This window comes from Choloepus didactylus, chromosome 10 (assembly GCF_015220235.1).
Source record: "Choloepus didactylus isolate mChoDid1 chromosome 10, mChoDid1.pri, whole genome shotgun sequence".
Classification (NCBI taxonomy): Eukaryota; Metazoa; Chordata; class Mammalia; order Pilosa; family Megalonychidae; genus Choloepus; species Choloepus didactylus.
Genome location: NC_051316.1, coordinates 102107028 through 102122128, shown reverse-complemented (window position 1 = coordinate 102122128; position 15101 = coordinate 102107028). Strand labels below are relative to the sequence as shown.

Here is a 15101-nt window from a genome sequence, read left to right as displayed (position 1 = left end):
CTCATTTGGTGGACCAAAGCATGGAGGCCAGAACAAGTGTAGAATGTGTGATGTGAAAGACAGTAAAAATGCCTACAAGAGGATGGTACAAGACAAAGAAATGTTACCTGGGTCGAATAAAAGCCACCTCCATATCTCTGCTCTTCAGATAACCACTTGATGATTGGGTTAACATAATTCATCTCTTTCAAGGCAAGGATGGTGAGTAAAGCATAGGCAGTGGTTTCTACCATATGTGCCGTGGCAGCATTAGGTGCAGAGCTGTCTGTGTGTTGATCGTCTTTCCAAAAACGATAAATGGGTGGATTGCCTAAACATTAATAAATCATATTCATTAATATGCAGCCTTTTGGTTTCTAGAAGTTTCTTACTTTTTTGTAAGAGGAACGTCTTTAGGATGACCAACACAAAACCAAATCCCTTGATACAATGCTCTTTGTCTTTATTTAAAAAGGTCAATATGGAAAGTCAACATGTACCAGGGAGAGGTAGTATAGTAGAGTGGAAAGTGCAGTAAACTGGTAATTATTAAGCGAGGTTTTAATCTCTAGTACTAATTGACCATGTCACTTTGGGCAAGTTCCTTTAATTCCATGGGACTCAGTTTCCTAATACTTCGAGTTAGGATAATATATATATTTTTCCTTTTAGTGAAACTCAAATGCAATATAAAGTGCCATACTTATACAAAGAGTTATTATTATTACTGACACTAGAAGATAAATTGCAGAAGTTTTATCTCTGATAGAAAAAAAATCACATCCTGGAAATTATGAAATCACTCACACCCAAAAGATAGATCAGGCTTTTATTATCTCCTTCCAATTTAAAGCACTATAGACATTCTCAAATAGGCAGAATTTTTCACAAATTATTTTCTAAATTATGTTAAGTTTTTTATTGTTATAATAATTTAAACCTATCACCTCAAATCCTTTTTGGAAAAAATTATGTAAAACAAAACCATAAAAACAGTAAAGCATATTAGAAACTCATTTATCAACATTAGTCAAAATGTTGACTTGCCTGTTTATAATTCGTAATTACATTATTTGCATCACCTTGAACAAGATAGTTTCCCTCCCTCTCAGAGACTCACATTTCTTGTATTTAAAATGAGGGGGTTGATTTGACTTGTAAAGATACTTCCAGTTCAAACATTCTTTGATTACATTAAATTTTCTTCTAACTCTTAAACTCTATGATTTTATGATCTACATCTTATAATACCCAAGACATTTGTTTTATGTTTTTTTTTAAAGTATCATATGTTGCATAAAAAAAGGATCACACATGTTATTTTAGGGTATATGTTAAGAGTTAGTCATTTTAAAAATATGGCAGAAGTCAAATATTGTAGATGGTTGTGCTAGTTTGAATCTGTTATGTACGCCATAAAAGACTATGTTCTTTTAATCCAGTCTTGTGGGGGCAGACCTATTGTGGGTGGGATCTTTTGATTAGGTTGTTTCCATGGAGATGTGATCTACCCAATTGTGGGGGGGACCTTTTGATTAGATTATTTCCATGGAGATGTGACCCTGCCCATTCAAGGTGGGTCTTAATTAGTTTACTGGAGTCCTTAAGAGAGCTTAGGGACAAAGCGGGAGCTCAGAGCCAACACAGACCCAGATGCTTGGAGATGAAGACAGAAAGATGTTTGGAGATGCTAAGTTAAGAGATGAAGCCCAGAGTTTGCCCCAGAGAAGCTAAGTAAGAACCCAGAAGTGCTTAGACAGAAATGCCCCAGGAGAAACCAGTAGAGAAGCTAAGTGAGACAGAAGCCCAGAAACATTTTGGAGAAAGTCATTTTGAAATCAGAACTCAGGAGAAGAAGGACCAGCAGACATTGCCATGTGCCTTCCCATCTGACAGAGGGACCCCGGATGCCAGTGGCCTTTCTTCAGAGAAGGCATTGCACTGCTGATGCCTTAATTGAGACATTTTCATGGCTGCAGACTTGCAAATTTGTGAACTAATAACCCCCTACTGTAAAAGCCAATCCATTTCTGTTATGTTGCATTTCGGCAGCTTTAGCAAACCGGAACAATGGTTATAAACTTCATGTAAGAGTCATAAATTTTTTTTTTTAAATCTCAGCCCATAGAGGGCTCAGAAATGCCCCCATACCTGTGCTGATTTAGGCACACTGGTCACAGACCATTGCTACTTTCTTTCAATTTCTTTACTCTTGACCTATAGAAAGCAGTATCCCCACTCGTCAAAATGAAATGCACTTCAGTAAAATTTTAAACTTTTGTGCATCAAAGAACATTACCAAAAGTGAAAAACCCATAGAATGGGAGAAAATATTTGCAAATTACATATCTGATAAGGACTTGTATCTAGAACATATAATGAACTGTTACAACTCAATAATAAAAAGACATATAACCAATTGAAAACTGGGCAAGTGATCTGAATAAACATTTCTCCAAACAAGATGCACAGATGGACAATAAACACATGAAAAGATGCTTGACAACATTATTTGTCAGGGAAATGCAAATCAAAACCACAGTGAGGTACCACTTCATACTCACTATGATGGCTATAATCAAGAAGTTAGAAAAGAACAAGTGTTGGTGAGGATGCGGAGAAATTGGTATCCTCATACAGTGCTGGTGGGAATGCAAAATTGTGCAACCACTTTGGACAGCAGCCTGGCAGTCCCTCAAAAAAGTTAAATGTAGAGTTAACAGTTGACCTAGCAATTCCACTCCTAGGTATATACCCAGGAGAAATCAAAACAAATACACACAAAAAACTTGTACAAGAATGTTCATAGCAGCATTATTCATTAAAGACAAGAGGTAGAAACAACCCAAATGTCCATTAACTGATAAATGGATAAACAAAATGTGCTACAATATGAATGAACCTTGAAAACATTATGCTAAGTGAAAGAAGCCAGTCACAAAAGACCACATGTATGATTTCGATTACATGAAATGTCCAGAAAGTATATAGAAATAGAAAGTGACTGCTTAGGACTGCAGAAGGAGGAAATGAAGGGACCAAGAGGATGATAGCTAAAGGGTTTAGGGCTTCTTTCTTAGGTGTAAAAAATGTTCTAAAATTCATTGTGGTGATGGTTGCACAGCTCTAAGATTATACTAAAAAGCATTGGATTGTGCACCTTAAATGGGTGAATTGTGTGTATGTAAATTATGTCTCAATAAAGCTGTCAACAGAGAGAGAGAGAGAGAGCAAGAGAGAGCGAGCACTTTGTGGTAAACCTGATAAAGTATAAGCATCTTTGCTCATAATCTTCCAATGTCTTCCCTTCTTACTCAAACTAGAAGTTAAAGCTCTAGGGCTCCCCTACTAAGCACCTTGATGTGAATGAGAAATAGACATCCCTTGCCCTGGGTGGAAGCAACCTCAAATCAGGGATCATGGAGTAGTGAGTGATGCACAGGCTGGATTTCAACCTCAATTTGCCCACTTGCTGGGTGCCTTGTATACATTGCACAACCATATACTGTAAGGACTTCTAAGGCCCAATATGAAGCACCCCTCGCGCCATAGCCCTTTCCCTCTCTGACCTCATTTCCTACCCTCATCTCACTTCTCTCCAGCCACACTGGCCTTCACGCCATTTTTGGAGCACCAGGAATGCTCATGTCTCAAGAGGGATGTGTGTGCTACTTCTCAGCTTCGAGCTCTCTTCTCCCACATAGCTATGGTGCTGGCTTCCTCACCTTCTTCACTCAGAGACCATCTTCTCAGCGAGGCTTTCTCTGACCACCCTATCTAAAATTACAAACTTGCCTTACTCCTCTCTCTGCTTTATTTTTCTTCCTATCAGTCATTACCAACTTATCCATGATATAGTCTTTTACATGTTTATCTTGTTTGTCTCTCCCTACTAGAATGCAACTTTCATAAGGGCCAGGATTTTTTATCTGTTTTCTATTCATAAAGAAAAAGATCTGGTCCATTTTTTAATGTTTTTTGAAAAATTCTTGACATTACAGAACTAAATTGAAATGTATTAATATTCCACTCTTACATTTCCAAGACAAACAGAAAAAAATTCGTGAGCAAAAAGCAAACAAATGAACAAAAAACGGAAAAGCTTATAAAACTAAATATGGATCTCAGCATTAACAGCTGAACAGAGAAAGGAATTAAAATGGTTTAATTAAAAAATTGTGATGGATGATAAAGTGTGTAGAAACTGAAAATTTACAAATTTTTTAAAACCTGGAATTTCTGACTGATCAGAAACTCTACTGATCATGGATGGTAAAAAAAAAGTATAAAGGGATTATGGATGAATCTGCAATGTTCTAGCTGCTCCCCATGCTACTCATGTCCGAGGAAAGCCTGACATTAATTAGATATTTAGCCAGGCTAATGCTGGCAGCAGATCCAGTGATGGTAACCTGCCTATCAGTAGATCCTTCCACCGGATTTGCAATTTTGATCTGTGCCCCAGACATCTGATGGATCTCATTGATGTTGGTGCCTTGACGCCCAATTATGCAGCCATTCAAATCGTTTGGAATGGTGAACTCATGAGAAGTCTGAGCAGGTGCATCAAAACCTGCATGGAATCCAGTATTGCCAGGTGTCATAGGAAAACGATACCTGCATTGCCAACTGCTGCAGTTTGGTCAGATCTGTCTGTGGAATGGCATACTGTCCTTGAATAGTATAGGCCTCTAGAGGTGGTCCCTCCAGGTCAGGGTTGAGGCACACATAGGGGGTGGTGTCGGGAAAACTTGCACTGTTGCTTCCTGTGCTGTACCTGTCTTGACCACGTACAAAAATGACCAGAGAACTGGATGGCTTAGGTCAGTACAGGACGGTCACACCCTTCTGGGGGCGGGTCTCCAACTTGACCACACAAATCTGTTTGACACACTTCAATGATGGATTGCTGAATGCCAGCAATAATGATTGCTTGCTCAGTTGAGTTGGGGAGCAAAACCCCCTGCCACCTGGAGCAGAGACCCTGTATTCTCTTGTATTTCCTTGATCTTGCAACCACCCTTCCCAATGAGAGAGCCACATTGCCTAGCAGGGACCACCAGCCTCAGGGTGATTGGGGGCCTACTGGCAGCTGTGCTCTTGGTCACAGAGCTGTCAATGTTCTCTTTCAGTTTGTCAATGATCACAGCAAGGGTTTTAAAGATGGAGTTAATGAGTTCAGTCAAAGTGATAATTCTCTTAGGACAATTCACTTCTGAAATGTTGATCCATGCACCACTCTCTTTATGCATCTTCTTGACTGAATCTCCTTTCTTTCTGATGATACTGCCAACTTCCTCTCCATTCAGAGGTAGCCAGATGGTGAGACTGACATTTAATCCACCTTTGATCACACTGTTGTCCACGTTGAGCAGTGTTTTGGGGAGTTGGACTTTGATTGGTCAAGGCTTTGGACACTGGTGGGAGCAAATGCTGAAAACAACAGGTGCGAGGCTACTGTGGGGGAAAGAGGAGCAGGAGGGAAGGGGAACGGCACAATAGGGACAGGTGGGAAGGTGGAAGGCAACCGGGCCTCACAGGTGGGCAGAGGAGGAAGTGGGCATGGAGGTGGAGGAGGAAGAAGGGGGAAAGAGACCCCAGAGTGCAGACTATGGCTACACTGACTGCTGCCTCTGCTGGTCTGTCTGTCTGTTTTGTAGCTTTATCCCCAGAGCCTAGAACAGAGCCTGGTACCTAGAAGGTGCTCAGTAAATATTTGTTGAATAAATGAATGAATAAGTATATCCTGGATGAGTGATGAATGAATGCATAACAGCACTTATTACATTGCATTGCAATTGTTTGTTTATATCAGTCTTATCCTGTGAGCTCCTTGAGGGAGGGACTGTGTCTTACTCAGCTTCGCATGCCACCGTCCCCTTCTCAGAATTAGCAGACACCAGGTGCTTAGTGAATGCTTGCTGAATAAATGCATGAAGTGAGTCATACCTTTAACCAAAGCTTTCTTCTTCAGGGCTTCAACAGCTGAACGGAAGAGTGGATGGGTTGAATCACCCAGGGAAAGGGCATAAGCAGCAATGGCTAGTGTAAAGGTGCTTTGGGCTGCCAGGGTGTTTTCAAGCAGGTAGGTGTCAGCTTTGGTTATAGCTGTGCTGATTTTCTGGAAACAAGAGCAGAAGGTACATAAGTTTCTTTGTCAAGCATCAGCCTATCAAAGGATATGAACTACCCCCAGGTTGCACAATAGAAGGGCAGGCAAAATGAGTGGTGTAAAGATGATGTAAGGAAATGAATGGGGTCTTGCCAAAGCAAGACCTTTCAGGAGAAGGAGCAGAATATAATCTCTGTAGGGAAAGTGTGATCACTCATATAGGGCTGAACTTTTTGCCTCTGACTTCTCATCTCCCCTTTAGAGGTTTTTTTCTCATTAGTTTCAGCTTCTGACATCAGGCCTAGCTTCCAAGTGTGGACACAGCTTTCATCATTCCTGCTCATCGGGGCATGCTCACATTTTCAAAAGGAGCTTTACAGAAAACAAAACAAATCATAAAAAGCTGTAAAAGAGCCAAACAGCCCAAGCACATTTTAATTCTAAGAAATCCAAGCAAACAGACCCTATTATGCATACCCATAATAGGGTATCTTAATAAGCAGATTAGCAGAAAGCCTGATTTAATGTTGCTAACATCTTGCCTGGCTCCTTCTCTCCCAACTCCATCTCTGTCTCTTACTCACATGACCACTAGGTACCAGTTGGTTCTCTAGGCCCCCTGGAAATGGGTCCTTTTTGATTCTCATGTCTTATTAAGTATAATTACCAATTCTCTTGAAATAAACTAAAAACAATTGCTTTGCAAGTCTTCTTGGGTTTTTCCACCTCAATTCTGTATCCTGATTTGTAGACAGGAGTATTTAACCTCAGCTAAGCGATCTAACTCTTCCTAGATCAGGGTATCATCTCTGTAAACCTTTGGAATCTTGCTTGTTAATTAACTTGAGTGAATCCTCTCCCTCAGCTTCCAAACAAATGAGACAGCATAACCAATGAGGCAAATATGCTAATACATATCCTCAGAATATAGAGTGCCTCAACAATAGAACAACAGTAATATAAGATGGTAAGATTTAGCAGAGATAAGAGAAGGAAAAGCGGATCATTCTCTCATAACCAAGTCAGAAGTTATTGGTTCTATAATTTGGTAATTGATGACTCTGGGCAATTAATTCATCTTCTTTACAGGCCTCATTCCATTGACTGTCAATGATAGGTTGGACTAGGTGGTCTGTAATATCTATCATAGTTCTGAAATATCCTTTGATTCTGGAGTGAAAGTTATTTTCAAGTAATATGAAAAGAAGGAAAAGAAGCTTTGAAACTAAGTGCCTTCTGATTGGTGGTCACCCCCGTATATGGAACAGAAGTAGATGATGGGTGTTAGAGAAAGAAAATTCTTGCTTACCATTAGGGAGCATATATCAAAAGCCTTTCTAATTCCAATAACAGTAAAGGCTGTAAGATATAAGGCATTCTCTCTGGCTTCAACAGGCACGGTACCCTAAAAATAAGCAATATTTTAAAAGAAAAGGGAAATGTTGTCTTTAAAGTGAAATGACTTGTTTCTAATTTCCATTTTGAGCCTTATCTCCCACTCTTCCCCTGCCTGCTGTTTCTCAAATAGCCTCTGTAAGGGGCATGCCTTACTTGCCTGCCCCCAAACCCACCTCCAGCCCCTTTCATACCTCTTCACCACATTCAAATTCTCCCCTTATTCACGATCATGTTAAAATGCCACCTCTTTAATGAAGCACTATTTGGTCTCTGATTTCCCATATTTTTCCTTTTATGGCAGTATTATTTCAATACAATGCTTACAAGACTTTCCATGAAGTAACCTCTATTTACCTCCCCAGCTTCATTTCATACTATTCACCCCCTATCCCTGTTAGCACCAGTTCTTTAGATGAACCAGCCTCTCTCTCCACTTCAGAATGCCAGGATGCTGTTTGCTGTGTTTGGAACATACTTCCTGCCTCCCTCCTATTCAACTCATTTCTCTAACTCCCCCAATGTAGTTCCGATCTTCTGCTTTCAATGCAATTATATCTTTTTTTTTTTTTTTTTAACTATGTATCACACACTTGAAGTGACTTACTCAAATGTTTGACTTCTCTGCTAGATTGTAAGCTCTCTGGCTGCAGGGATCACACACTGTTGTGTCCCTAACATATAGCAGTTAGTACACATTCAATAAATACTTAATAAATAAATGAACACAAATCATGATCTTGATTAGAGTTGTAGTATTTATACTAGCATTTATACCTCATCTTCCCTACCAGTATACAAGCTCCTTTTTGACAGGGATACCATCTGGTACATTTTTCCTTCCATTCACCCATCCAGAATAGGCCTTTCTTTTGTATGTATCAGATGCTCAGTGATCGGTTGGTGAATGAATGGACGGATGGAAGGATGGATGGATGGATGTCTTAAGAAAAAAAAGTGTTATAGTATTTTACGCTTGAAATAGCACCAAGATGATATCAGTGGCTCCCATTTCTTGTGGGAGCCATAAGCTGCTATTAGTGCAACAGAAGACAATCATGAGACCCACTGTCAGGAAGGGAGGCCACTTATGCCACATATGAAAGGGGATTAGAATCGGGAAGGCAGGAAAAAAAAAAACATTCTACTGAATCTACAAGAAACATTTAAGGAGTGGAAGGACATGGACAGATATTGTAATTAGTTTTTAATTCAAGCTTGTAAGTAGATTTTAATCTCAAATACATTTTTATGCTTTTCAAAAATTTTATAAATTGACACCAATCTCTCTTACTAACAAGGTATAAATAGGGTCCCATATTTCATAACAATGCCTTGCAGTCTTAACTCTAAGGCTCTGCATCTTTGGCAGGTAAGTTAGTACATTTTACTTGCTCTGAGATCTCTAACACTCACCCGCTGTGAGCAATGAATGACTATTACACAAGATGTCTAAGATATCACTTATCTGATCTATTCTTTGCCTGTATACAAGAGGAGTTTCTTGGAGGATTATGTATGTTTTTTCCCTCTCCTATGTCATTCCAAAATAGGAAATCCTTTCAAATTTGTAAATTAATATATTGCTAATCTATACATTTGATTTCCTTACCTGTAATTTTACTGGTTGGTACTGGGAATTTTCCTTGAAAGCTCCATTTTCTAATTGACAATTCTCAACAAGCCACAATAAAGAATTACAGATTGAATTTTGGTCTTGATTTACATAATTATGTATTTGTCCAAGTACTCTTAAAGCGAAAGCTGTTAACCTTTAAGACAAAATCAAATAAATAAATATTTAAACATTGAATCCCTTTGGCTTTCAACTTAGAGGATGTTTCAGTCCATACAATGTTTATTCTTTAAAAGAAAATAACATTTTAAAACATGCAGTTCCAAAGTAAGTTGTCACCATTTTATAATGGAAGGGAAGGGTTAAGGAAGATCTCCAATGCATTCAATAGACAAATGTTTACAACATACTTTCTGTGATTACAACACTGTTAGCCAGAACACAAACAAAAAAAATTGATTCTTGATGATAAAAAAGTTTACCGACTAAATTAAGGACAAGAGTGGTGAAACAAATGTTTTCTAGTCAAAGCATAGACCCATGAACATGAGACATAGAAGATAAAATCATAAAATCCTGGATTTAAAAAATATGTAAAGATTATTTAATTGAAATCCCTATCTGAGGCATGAATTCCTCCCCCAACTTCCCTGGGAGTGTTTATATAACTTCTTCTTGAATGATGCCATTGACACAGAACTCACCACCTCACAAAGAAACTTTATCTTTATTACTTTGTCAGAAAGCAATTTCATTCTCCACTAATAAGTCTCAAAGAGTATCAGAGAGGATCTGATTCATAATCCCCACATGTCTTGCACCTGCATTCCTCTCCCTCCGTTCTTTCACTCAATCCAGCTGCCCAAGAACTGCTCGCTTTCCAGAATTCCCAAATGTCTCTGAGACCCAGCCTACTTGGCTTTTCCCTCCCTCTTTCTTTTACTTCCCCTCATTTTAAAATGTGTTTTATTTTTATTTTCATTTTCACTTTTTAAATGTATTTTAAGTTAATCTTTCTAAGAGGTCATACACCTTCATATGATTAAAAAATCCAAAAGCATAAAAGGGAATATAATGAAAAGTCTCCCTCTAGCCCCAGACTCCCTTCATCTAATATCTCCAACTCCTAACAAGCAACTACTGTTATTTATTTCTCGTGTAACCTTCCAAATAATAAATACAATCTTTATAGTCTTCCTTTTTACCTTTCCATCCCAACCACAGAAAACAGTAGGATGATATTTACATTTATATCTTGGAGATCTATGTTAATACATAGATCATTCTTTTAGACCATTATTTTATACATTAAATTCCAGCATTTTGGTACAGATACACCAAAAATATTTTAGCCTTTCCCTTATCAATGGACATTTAAATTGTTTCCAACATTTGCCTGAATAGCTTCAATAATTAAAAAAATTTTTTTTGATACTAATTGAAACTTTCCTTTCCACAACTGGGTCCCTTTTCCTAATTCTTCCTTGGGAGACATCAGAAGTTCATTTTCTATTCTGTTGGCATTTAGGGAAAGAATTGAGAGCACTTCTCCATTTAATCCCTCACTGTGCTCCAAGGAGGAGGAATGCTTCTGTGGCTTGGTCATATGCAAGGACAACGATTAGCCCACATATTATATTGGGGTTCTCTTGGGGTTTTAGCTTTTGGAAGTCTCTTTTCTTTTAGGATAGAGAGGCCCTAGAGTTGTAGTCAGATTGCCAACCTGCTTGTCTACTAATTAGCTATGCAGTCAATATGTACCCTATCTGTGCTTCAGTTTCATCTCTGAAAGATGGAGATGGTAATTAAAATAGCATCCACCTCCTGGGGGTTATTATAAGGATTAAATATATGAACACACTTAGAATAGTGTCTGGATTATAGTAAGGATTAATAGATGTAAGCTCTTGTCTTCTCTTTTCCCTTGGGTTGCCCTAACCTAGAGTTCTCAAGGAGTGGGTGTCTAAATGTATCTGCTCTAGCAATGAAGCAAATATATCTTCTTTAATTTTTGTATTCTCTTATTCTCACTGACTAGTCTCTTGTAGACTGGCCTATAATTCCAAATTTAAATTTGGCTTGGAGGAAAGGAGAAAGAGTAGGGTATTTGAAATGCTTTTGTTTTAGATCCTAGGCTACCTCTAGAGGTTCTTCATGTAGACTGGCTTAGCTCCTCAAGTTTTACCTTAGGGTCTGGGACTAAAACTTAATAGTCAAAACGCATTTTTAAGCCACTTTGGAGAAAAATCTGGCAAAACCAAAAATGTGCATGTCTTATGTTCTGGCAATTTCATTTCTTGAGATATCCCTATAGAAAGTCTCACAAAAGTGCACAAGAAGACATGAAGATGTTCATTAGAGCATTGTTTTTAATAGTAAAAAATTGGAAACAACCTAAATGTCCATCAAAATGGGAATGGATAAAGAAATATTATATGTTTATAAAATAAAGTACTATTCAGCAATGAAAAGAATGAACTAGATCTACCTATATAAATATTTCTAGATCTAAAAAACAAAATGTTGAAGGAAAAAGTGAGTTGAAGAATGATAGGGGTAATGTGATACTATTTATGATCACTTAAAAACACAGAAAGGGACTCTGTGAATTCATATGTATGTATATAAAAGGAAGGATGCACAAACTCATGACAGTAAATGCCCTTGGGGTAGAGGAGATAGGAATAAGATGCAGGCTTCTGGCTAAAGGGAAAACTTGAACTAAATCTGTAATGTTTTCTTTCTTAAAAAAAAACCACTAAACAAAAATGAAAAATGTTCACAGTTGTTGATTTTGGGTTTTACTAACATGAATAATAAATTATGTTTGTACTTTTTTGTATCTTCCCTGTATTTCTCAAAAAAAATGGCAGATATTCAGGTGATTGCTATTTTCCTGTGTGTATATATTTCTTTCTCTCAAGGAACTTGTGGAGTTGAGTCTAGGACAGTACTCAATAGTTTCTGTGTTTCTGGCCAAACATCATTTGCTCAATCTTGCCCCAATACTCTTGAAAGGCTCTGAGTGTTTACTGAGTCTGGAGCATGTAGGGCCTTGTAGGTTACAGTAAGAAGTTGTTTTTTACCCTGGATGAGAGGGGAAGCCCCTGAATGTTTTGGGGTAATGTGCACTAACCTTTGTTTTAACAGGGCTACTCTGGCTGCTGTATCAAGTATAGACCGCAGAGAGGTAAGGTCCAAAGCAGGAAGACTTTTGCAAAAATCCAGATGAGAGATGATAGTGGCTTGGACCAAGAAGGTGTAGTGGGGTTGGTAAGAAGTAGTCAAATTCAGGATATATTTTGAAGGTGCAGCCAAAAGTATTGGCCAGATCAGAAGTGGATTATAAAAGAAGAGTGATGCATGACTAGGCTTTTAGCCTGAGCAACTGGAGAAATAGAGCTTCTACTATGGTTGTTATTCTTTAGTTAATTAATCATTTTATTAGTAAATCTCTAGCTATCAACCACTATATGAAAATACAAGTAAAACTTTCTGCTTACCAGGTGCTAGAACTTCCACCCTTCCACATGCTATAAGAATAGTCAGCGTTTCTGTAGGACATGATGCTCACCATCCCTAAGAAGTAGCAGAGAAAGAACACAAGGCTTCAATGAGCTCCATTTCTACTCAGCAAGTACTTTATCAGCCCTGGGGAATGGTCAACTTCCTTTGGTGTTGGGCAGCAATCATATGCTCTACAGCCAACACTGAAATTGCCGAAGGAATTGTGTAAATGGATTGACTTGGGAATTATCAAGCAGGACATTCTGATCTTATTCAAGAAGCAAGGAGTTTAGAATGCAAGTGGTCTTCTCTTATCCAGGCATTTTGGTAAGTTAAGCCAAACTGCTACAGGAATAGTATTTATTTATAGAGTCTACTTCGTGATTTTTTTTTTTTTTTTTGCTAAAATGCTTTTTCAATTAAGTTTTTATATACTTCTTAACAACTTAAATATTAGTTTAATTAAAACATTAGTCTAAAAATCACTGGATTTTTATGTAAAATATGTGAAATAGACTTTTATTTACCTTCTTTTAATTTCTTCTTCAGGTTCTCTTTTTTGATTAATGGATTAGAATAAAACATGTTCCAATTATTTCCTGCTTCCAGATAGTGAAAGACATAGAATACTGGGACAACACTCATCAGTTCTGCCTCTGCACTCCCCTTGGGGAGGTGGGTTAGGTTATCGATGCCTTCCTGACTCAGAACTGCAGACATGATCTCACCTAAAAGCAGTCCTGTAAAAAAAAGGAAATCAAAGTAGACAGCACTATTGTCTATCAACTTCTAAGTGAGGAACAGCACATTCTGAGAAAAGAACATCCATTTGTTTTCTTCCCTTTTTATTAGCAGTTGAATTAATTCTCAGAACTGAAGCAAGAAAAAAGATCTGGTTAGGAACATGGTTTTAAAAGGAACACCAAAAGAAGGCTTAAAAATGCCACTGTAATATAGTGGTAAGATGGCGCAATACAGTGAACAAATTACTGCATGGAAGATACGGCAAATTAGTTGCCACTCAACTAGAGAGCTTTTAGACATTGGAAACCATATTTATCAATCTCTTAGGCAAAGCAAAGCAAAGCAAAGAACCTAAACTGGGAGTGCTGTTTATCCCTAACTCCCTGTGTGCTACTGGACAAGTCACTTTCTCATATATCCAAAAGCAGGGTTGCACGTGATCAAAAAGATTCCCTACAGCACTAACAGGCTGTGATTCATAGATTTTATCTGAGATACATGCAATCAGAACACCTGGTCTTTTTGATGATAAGTTATTGGATTGTAAAGGCTGGAGCCCAGAGAAAACCCACCAAAGACGCCACTTCTGCAAACGTACCCAATGGTAGAGAACCCCTCTGGAATTGGTACTTAGTAGTGCAGTGCTGCTCTCTTGGTCATGTGAGGTCAAAAAACCTTCTCTGGAGCAAGACTGTCCACTAGGACCATTGTTTTTTAAGTCTAAAAGCAGCTGCACCCTTATTTTTGAAAACTCTTTGGGACAATGCTAGCCTCTACCCTCTATCTCCACAAATAGGGCCGAGGGAAGACGGCAGTTGAAAAAGTGGTCTGGAGGTTTGAAAGTGGGGGATGGGGAGTAGGGTACTCCCAGAAGTGGATTTGTATGTGCTACTGAGCAGAGAAGTGGAGAAATAGAATAATTTTGAGGATATTTGATTTTTGTTTGAAGCAGAAAGTAAAATAAACAATAAAAATGGCATTTGCTAATTTACCTTTTACACTCACAATCCTTTTGATGCTTGTTTTGGGGACCAAATCTAATGGTACCCTGTATGGGAACTCTTTTCGTCTGCTAATGGCACCTGAAATTAAAAAAAAAAAAAATCAAAAGTGTACAGAGCTCTTATGGGAAGACTCACTATCTTTTGCAGACTATTTATAATGTACCTGCTTCCAAAGAACTTTTTAAAGTAATAGATACTTCTATAATAATACTATTAAAATTTTAAGAGAAAGTTAAAAATCATTGAGAATCTTTATCAAACAGTAGACTTACATAGTCTCATTAAACAACATATTAAATCTGTATGTAAGTTTCTTGGTCATTACAAGGAAGGAAATAAATAGGTTATATAATTCTTATGTACCAGCAAAAAGGAGCATGCTGTTTTATCCAAAGAGAAAAAATTATTCCTGGAATAGAAAAAATATCTAATATGTAATTTTGTAATAATCTAATTTTGATAGCATGCCTGTATCAGAACATTCTTCACATTTACTGTAATCTCTGGTTTATTTCATAAAAACAATAACATTTATCATCTTACTGACAGAGTACCAGGCAGTCTGCTAAGCACTTTACATGCATTATTACATTGAGTGCCCACAAGAATCCTGTATCTATATGATAGGTCTGTTGTTATTATTTTAGCCTTACAGATGGGGAAACTGACTCTTAGAAAGTAATTTGCTCAAGGTCACAGAGCTAGTAAGGGGGAGCTGTGATCTGAACTCAGAGTTTTACCGGAGTCCATAGTAGTAACCACAAAGAGAGTCCACCACACACTG

The 15101-nt window shown here is 37.9% G+C and overlaps 1 protein-coding gene and 1 pseudogene across 1 annotated transcript in view; both read right to left on the bottom strand.

The window, feature by feature from the left end:
* C5 (complement C5) overlaps positions 1–15101 on the bottom strand; it is a 131201-nt gene that overhangs the window by 26962 nt on the left and 89138 nt on the right. The window contains exons 23-29 of the mRNA XM_037797345.1: positions 14306–14395; positions 13097–13309; positions 12566–12641; positions 9099–9258; positions 7401–7496; positions 5929–6100; positions 108–310 (exon numbers count right to left, since the gene is read on the bottom strand). Of these exons, the coding sequence (XP_037653273.1) occupies positions 108–310; positions 5929–6100; positions 7401–7496; positions 9099–9258; positions 12566–12641; positions 13097–13309; positions 14306–14395 (1010 nt within the window). The remainder of the gene's footprint in view (positions 1–107; positions 311–5928; positions 6101–7400; positions 7497–9098; positions 9259–12565; positions 12642–13096; positions 13310–14305; positions 14396–15101) is intronic.
* LOC119504793 lies at positions 4173–5375 on the bottom strand (annotated as a pseudogene).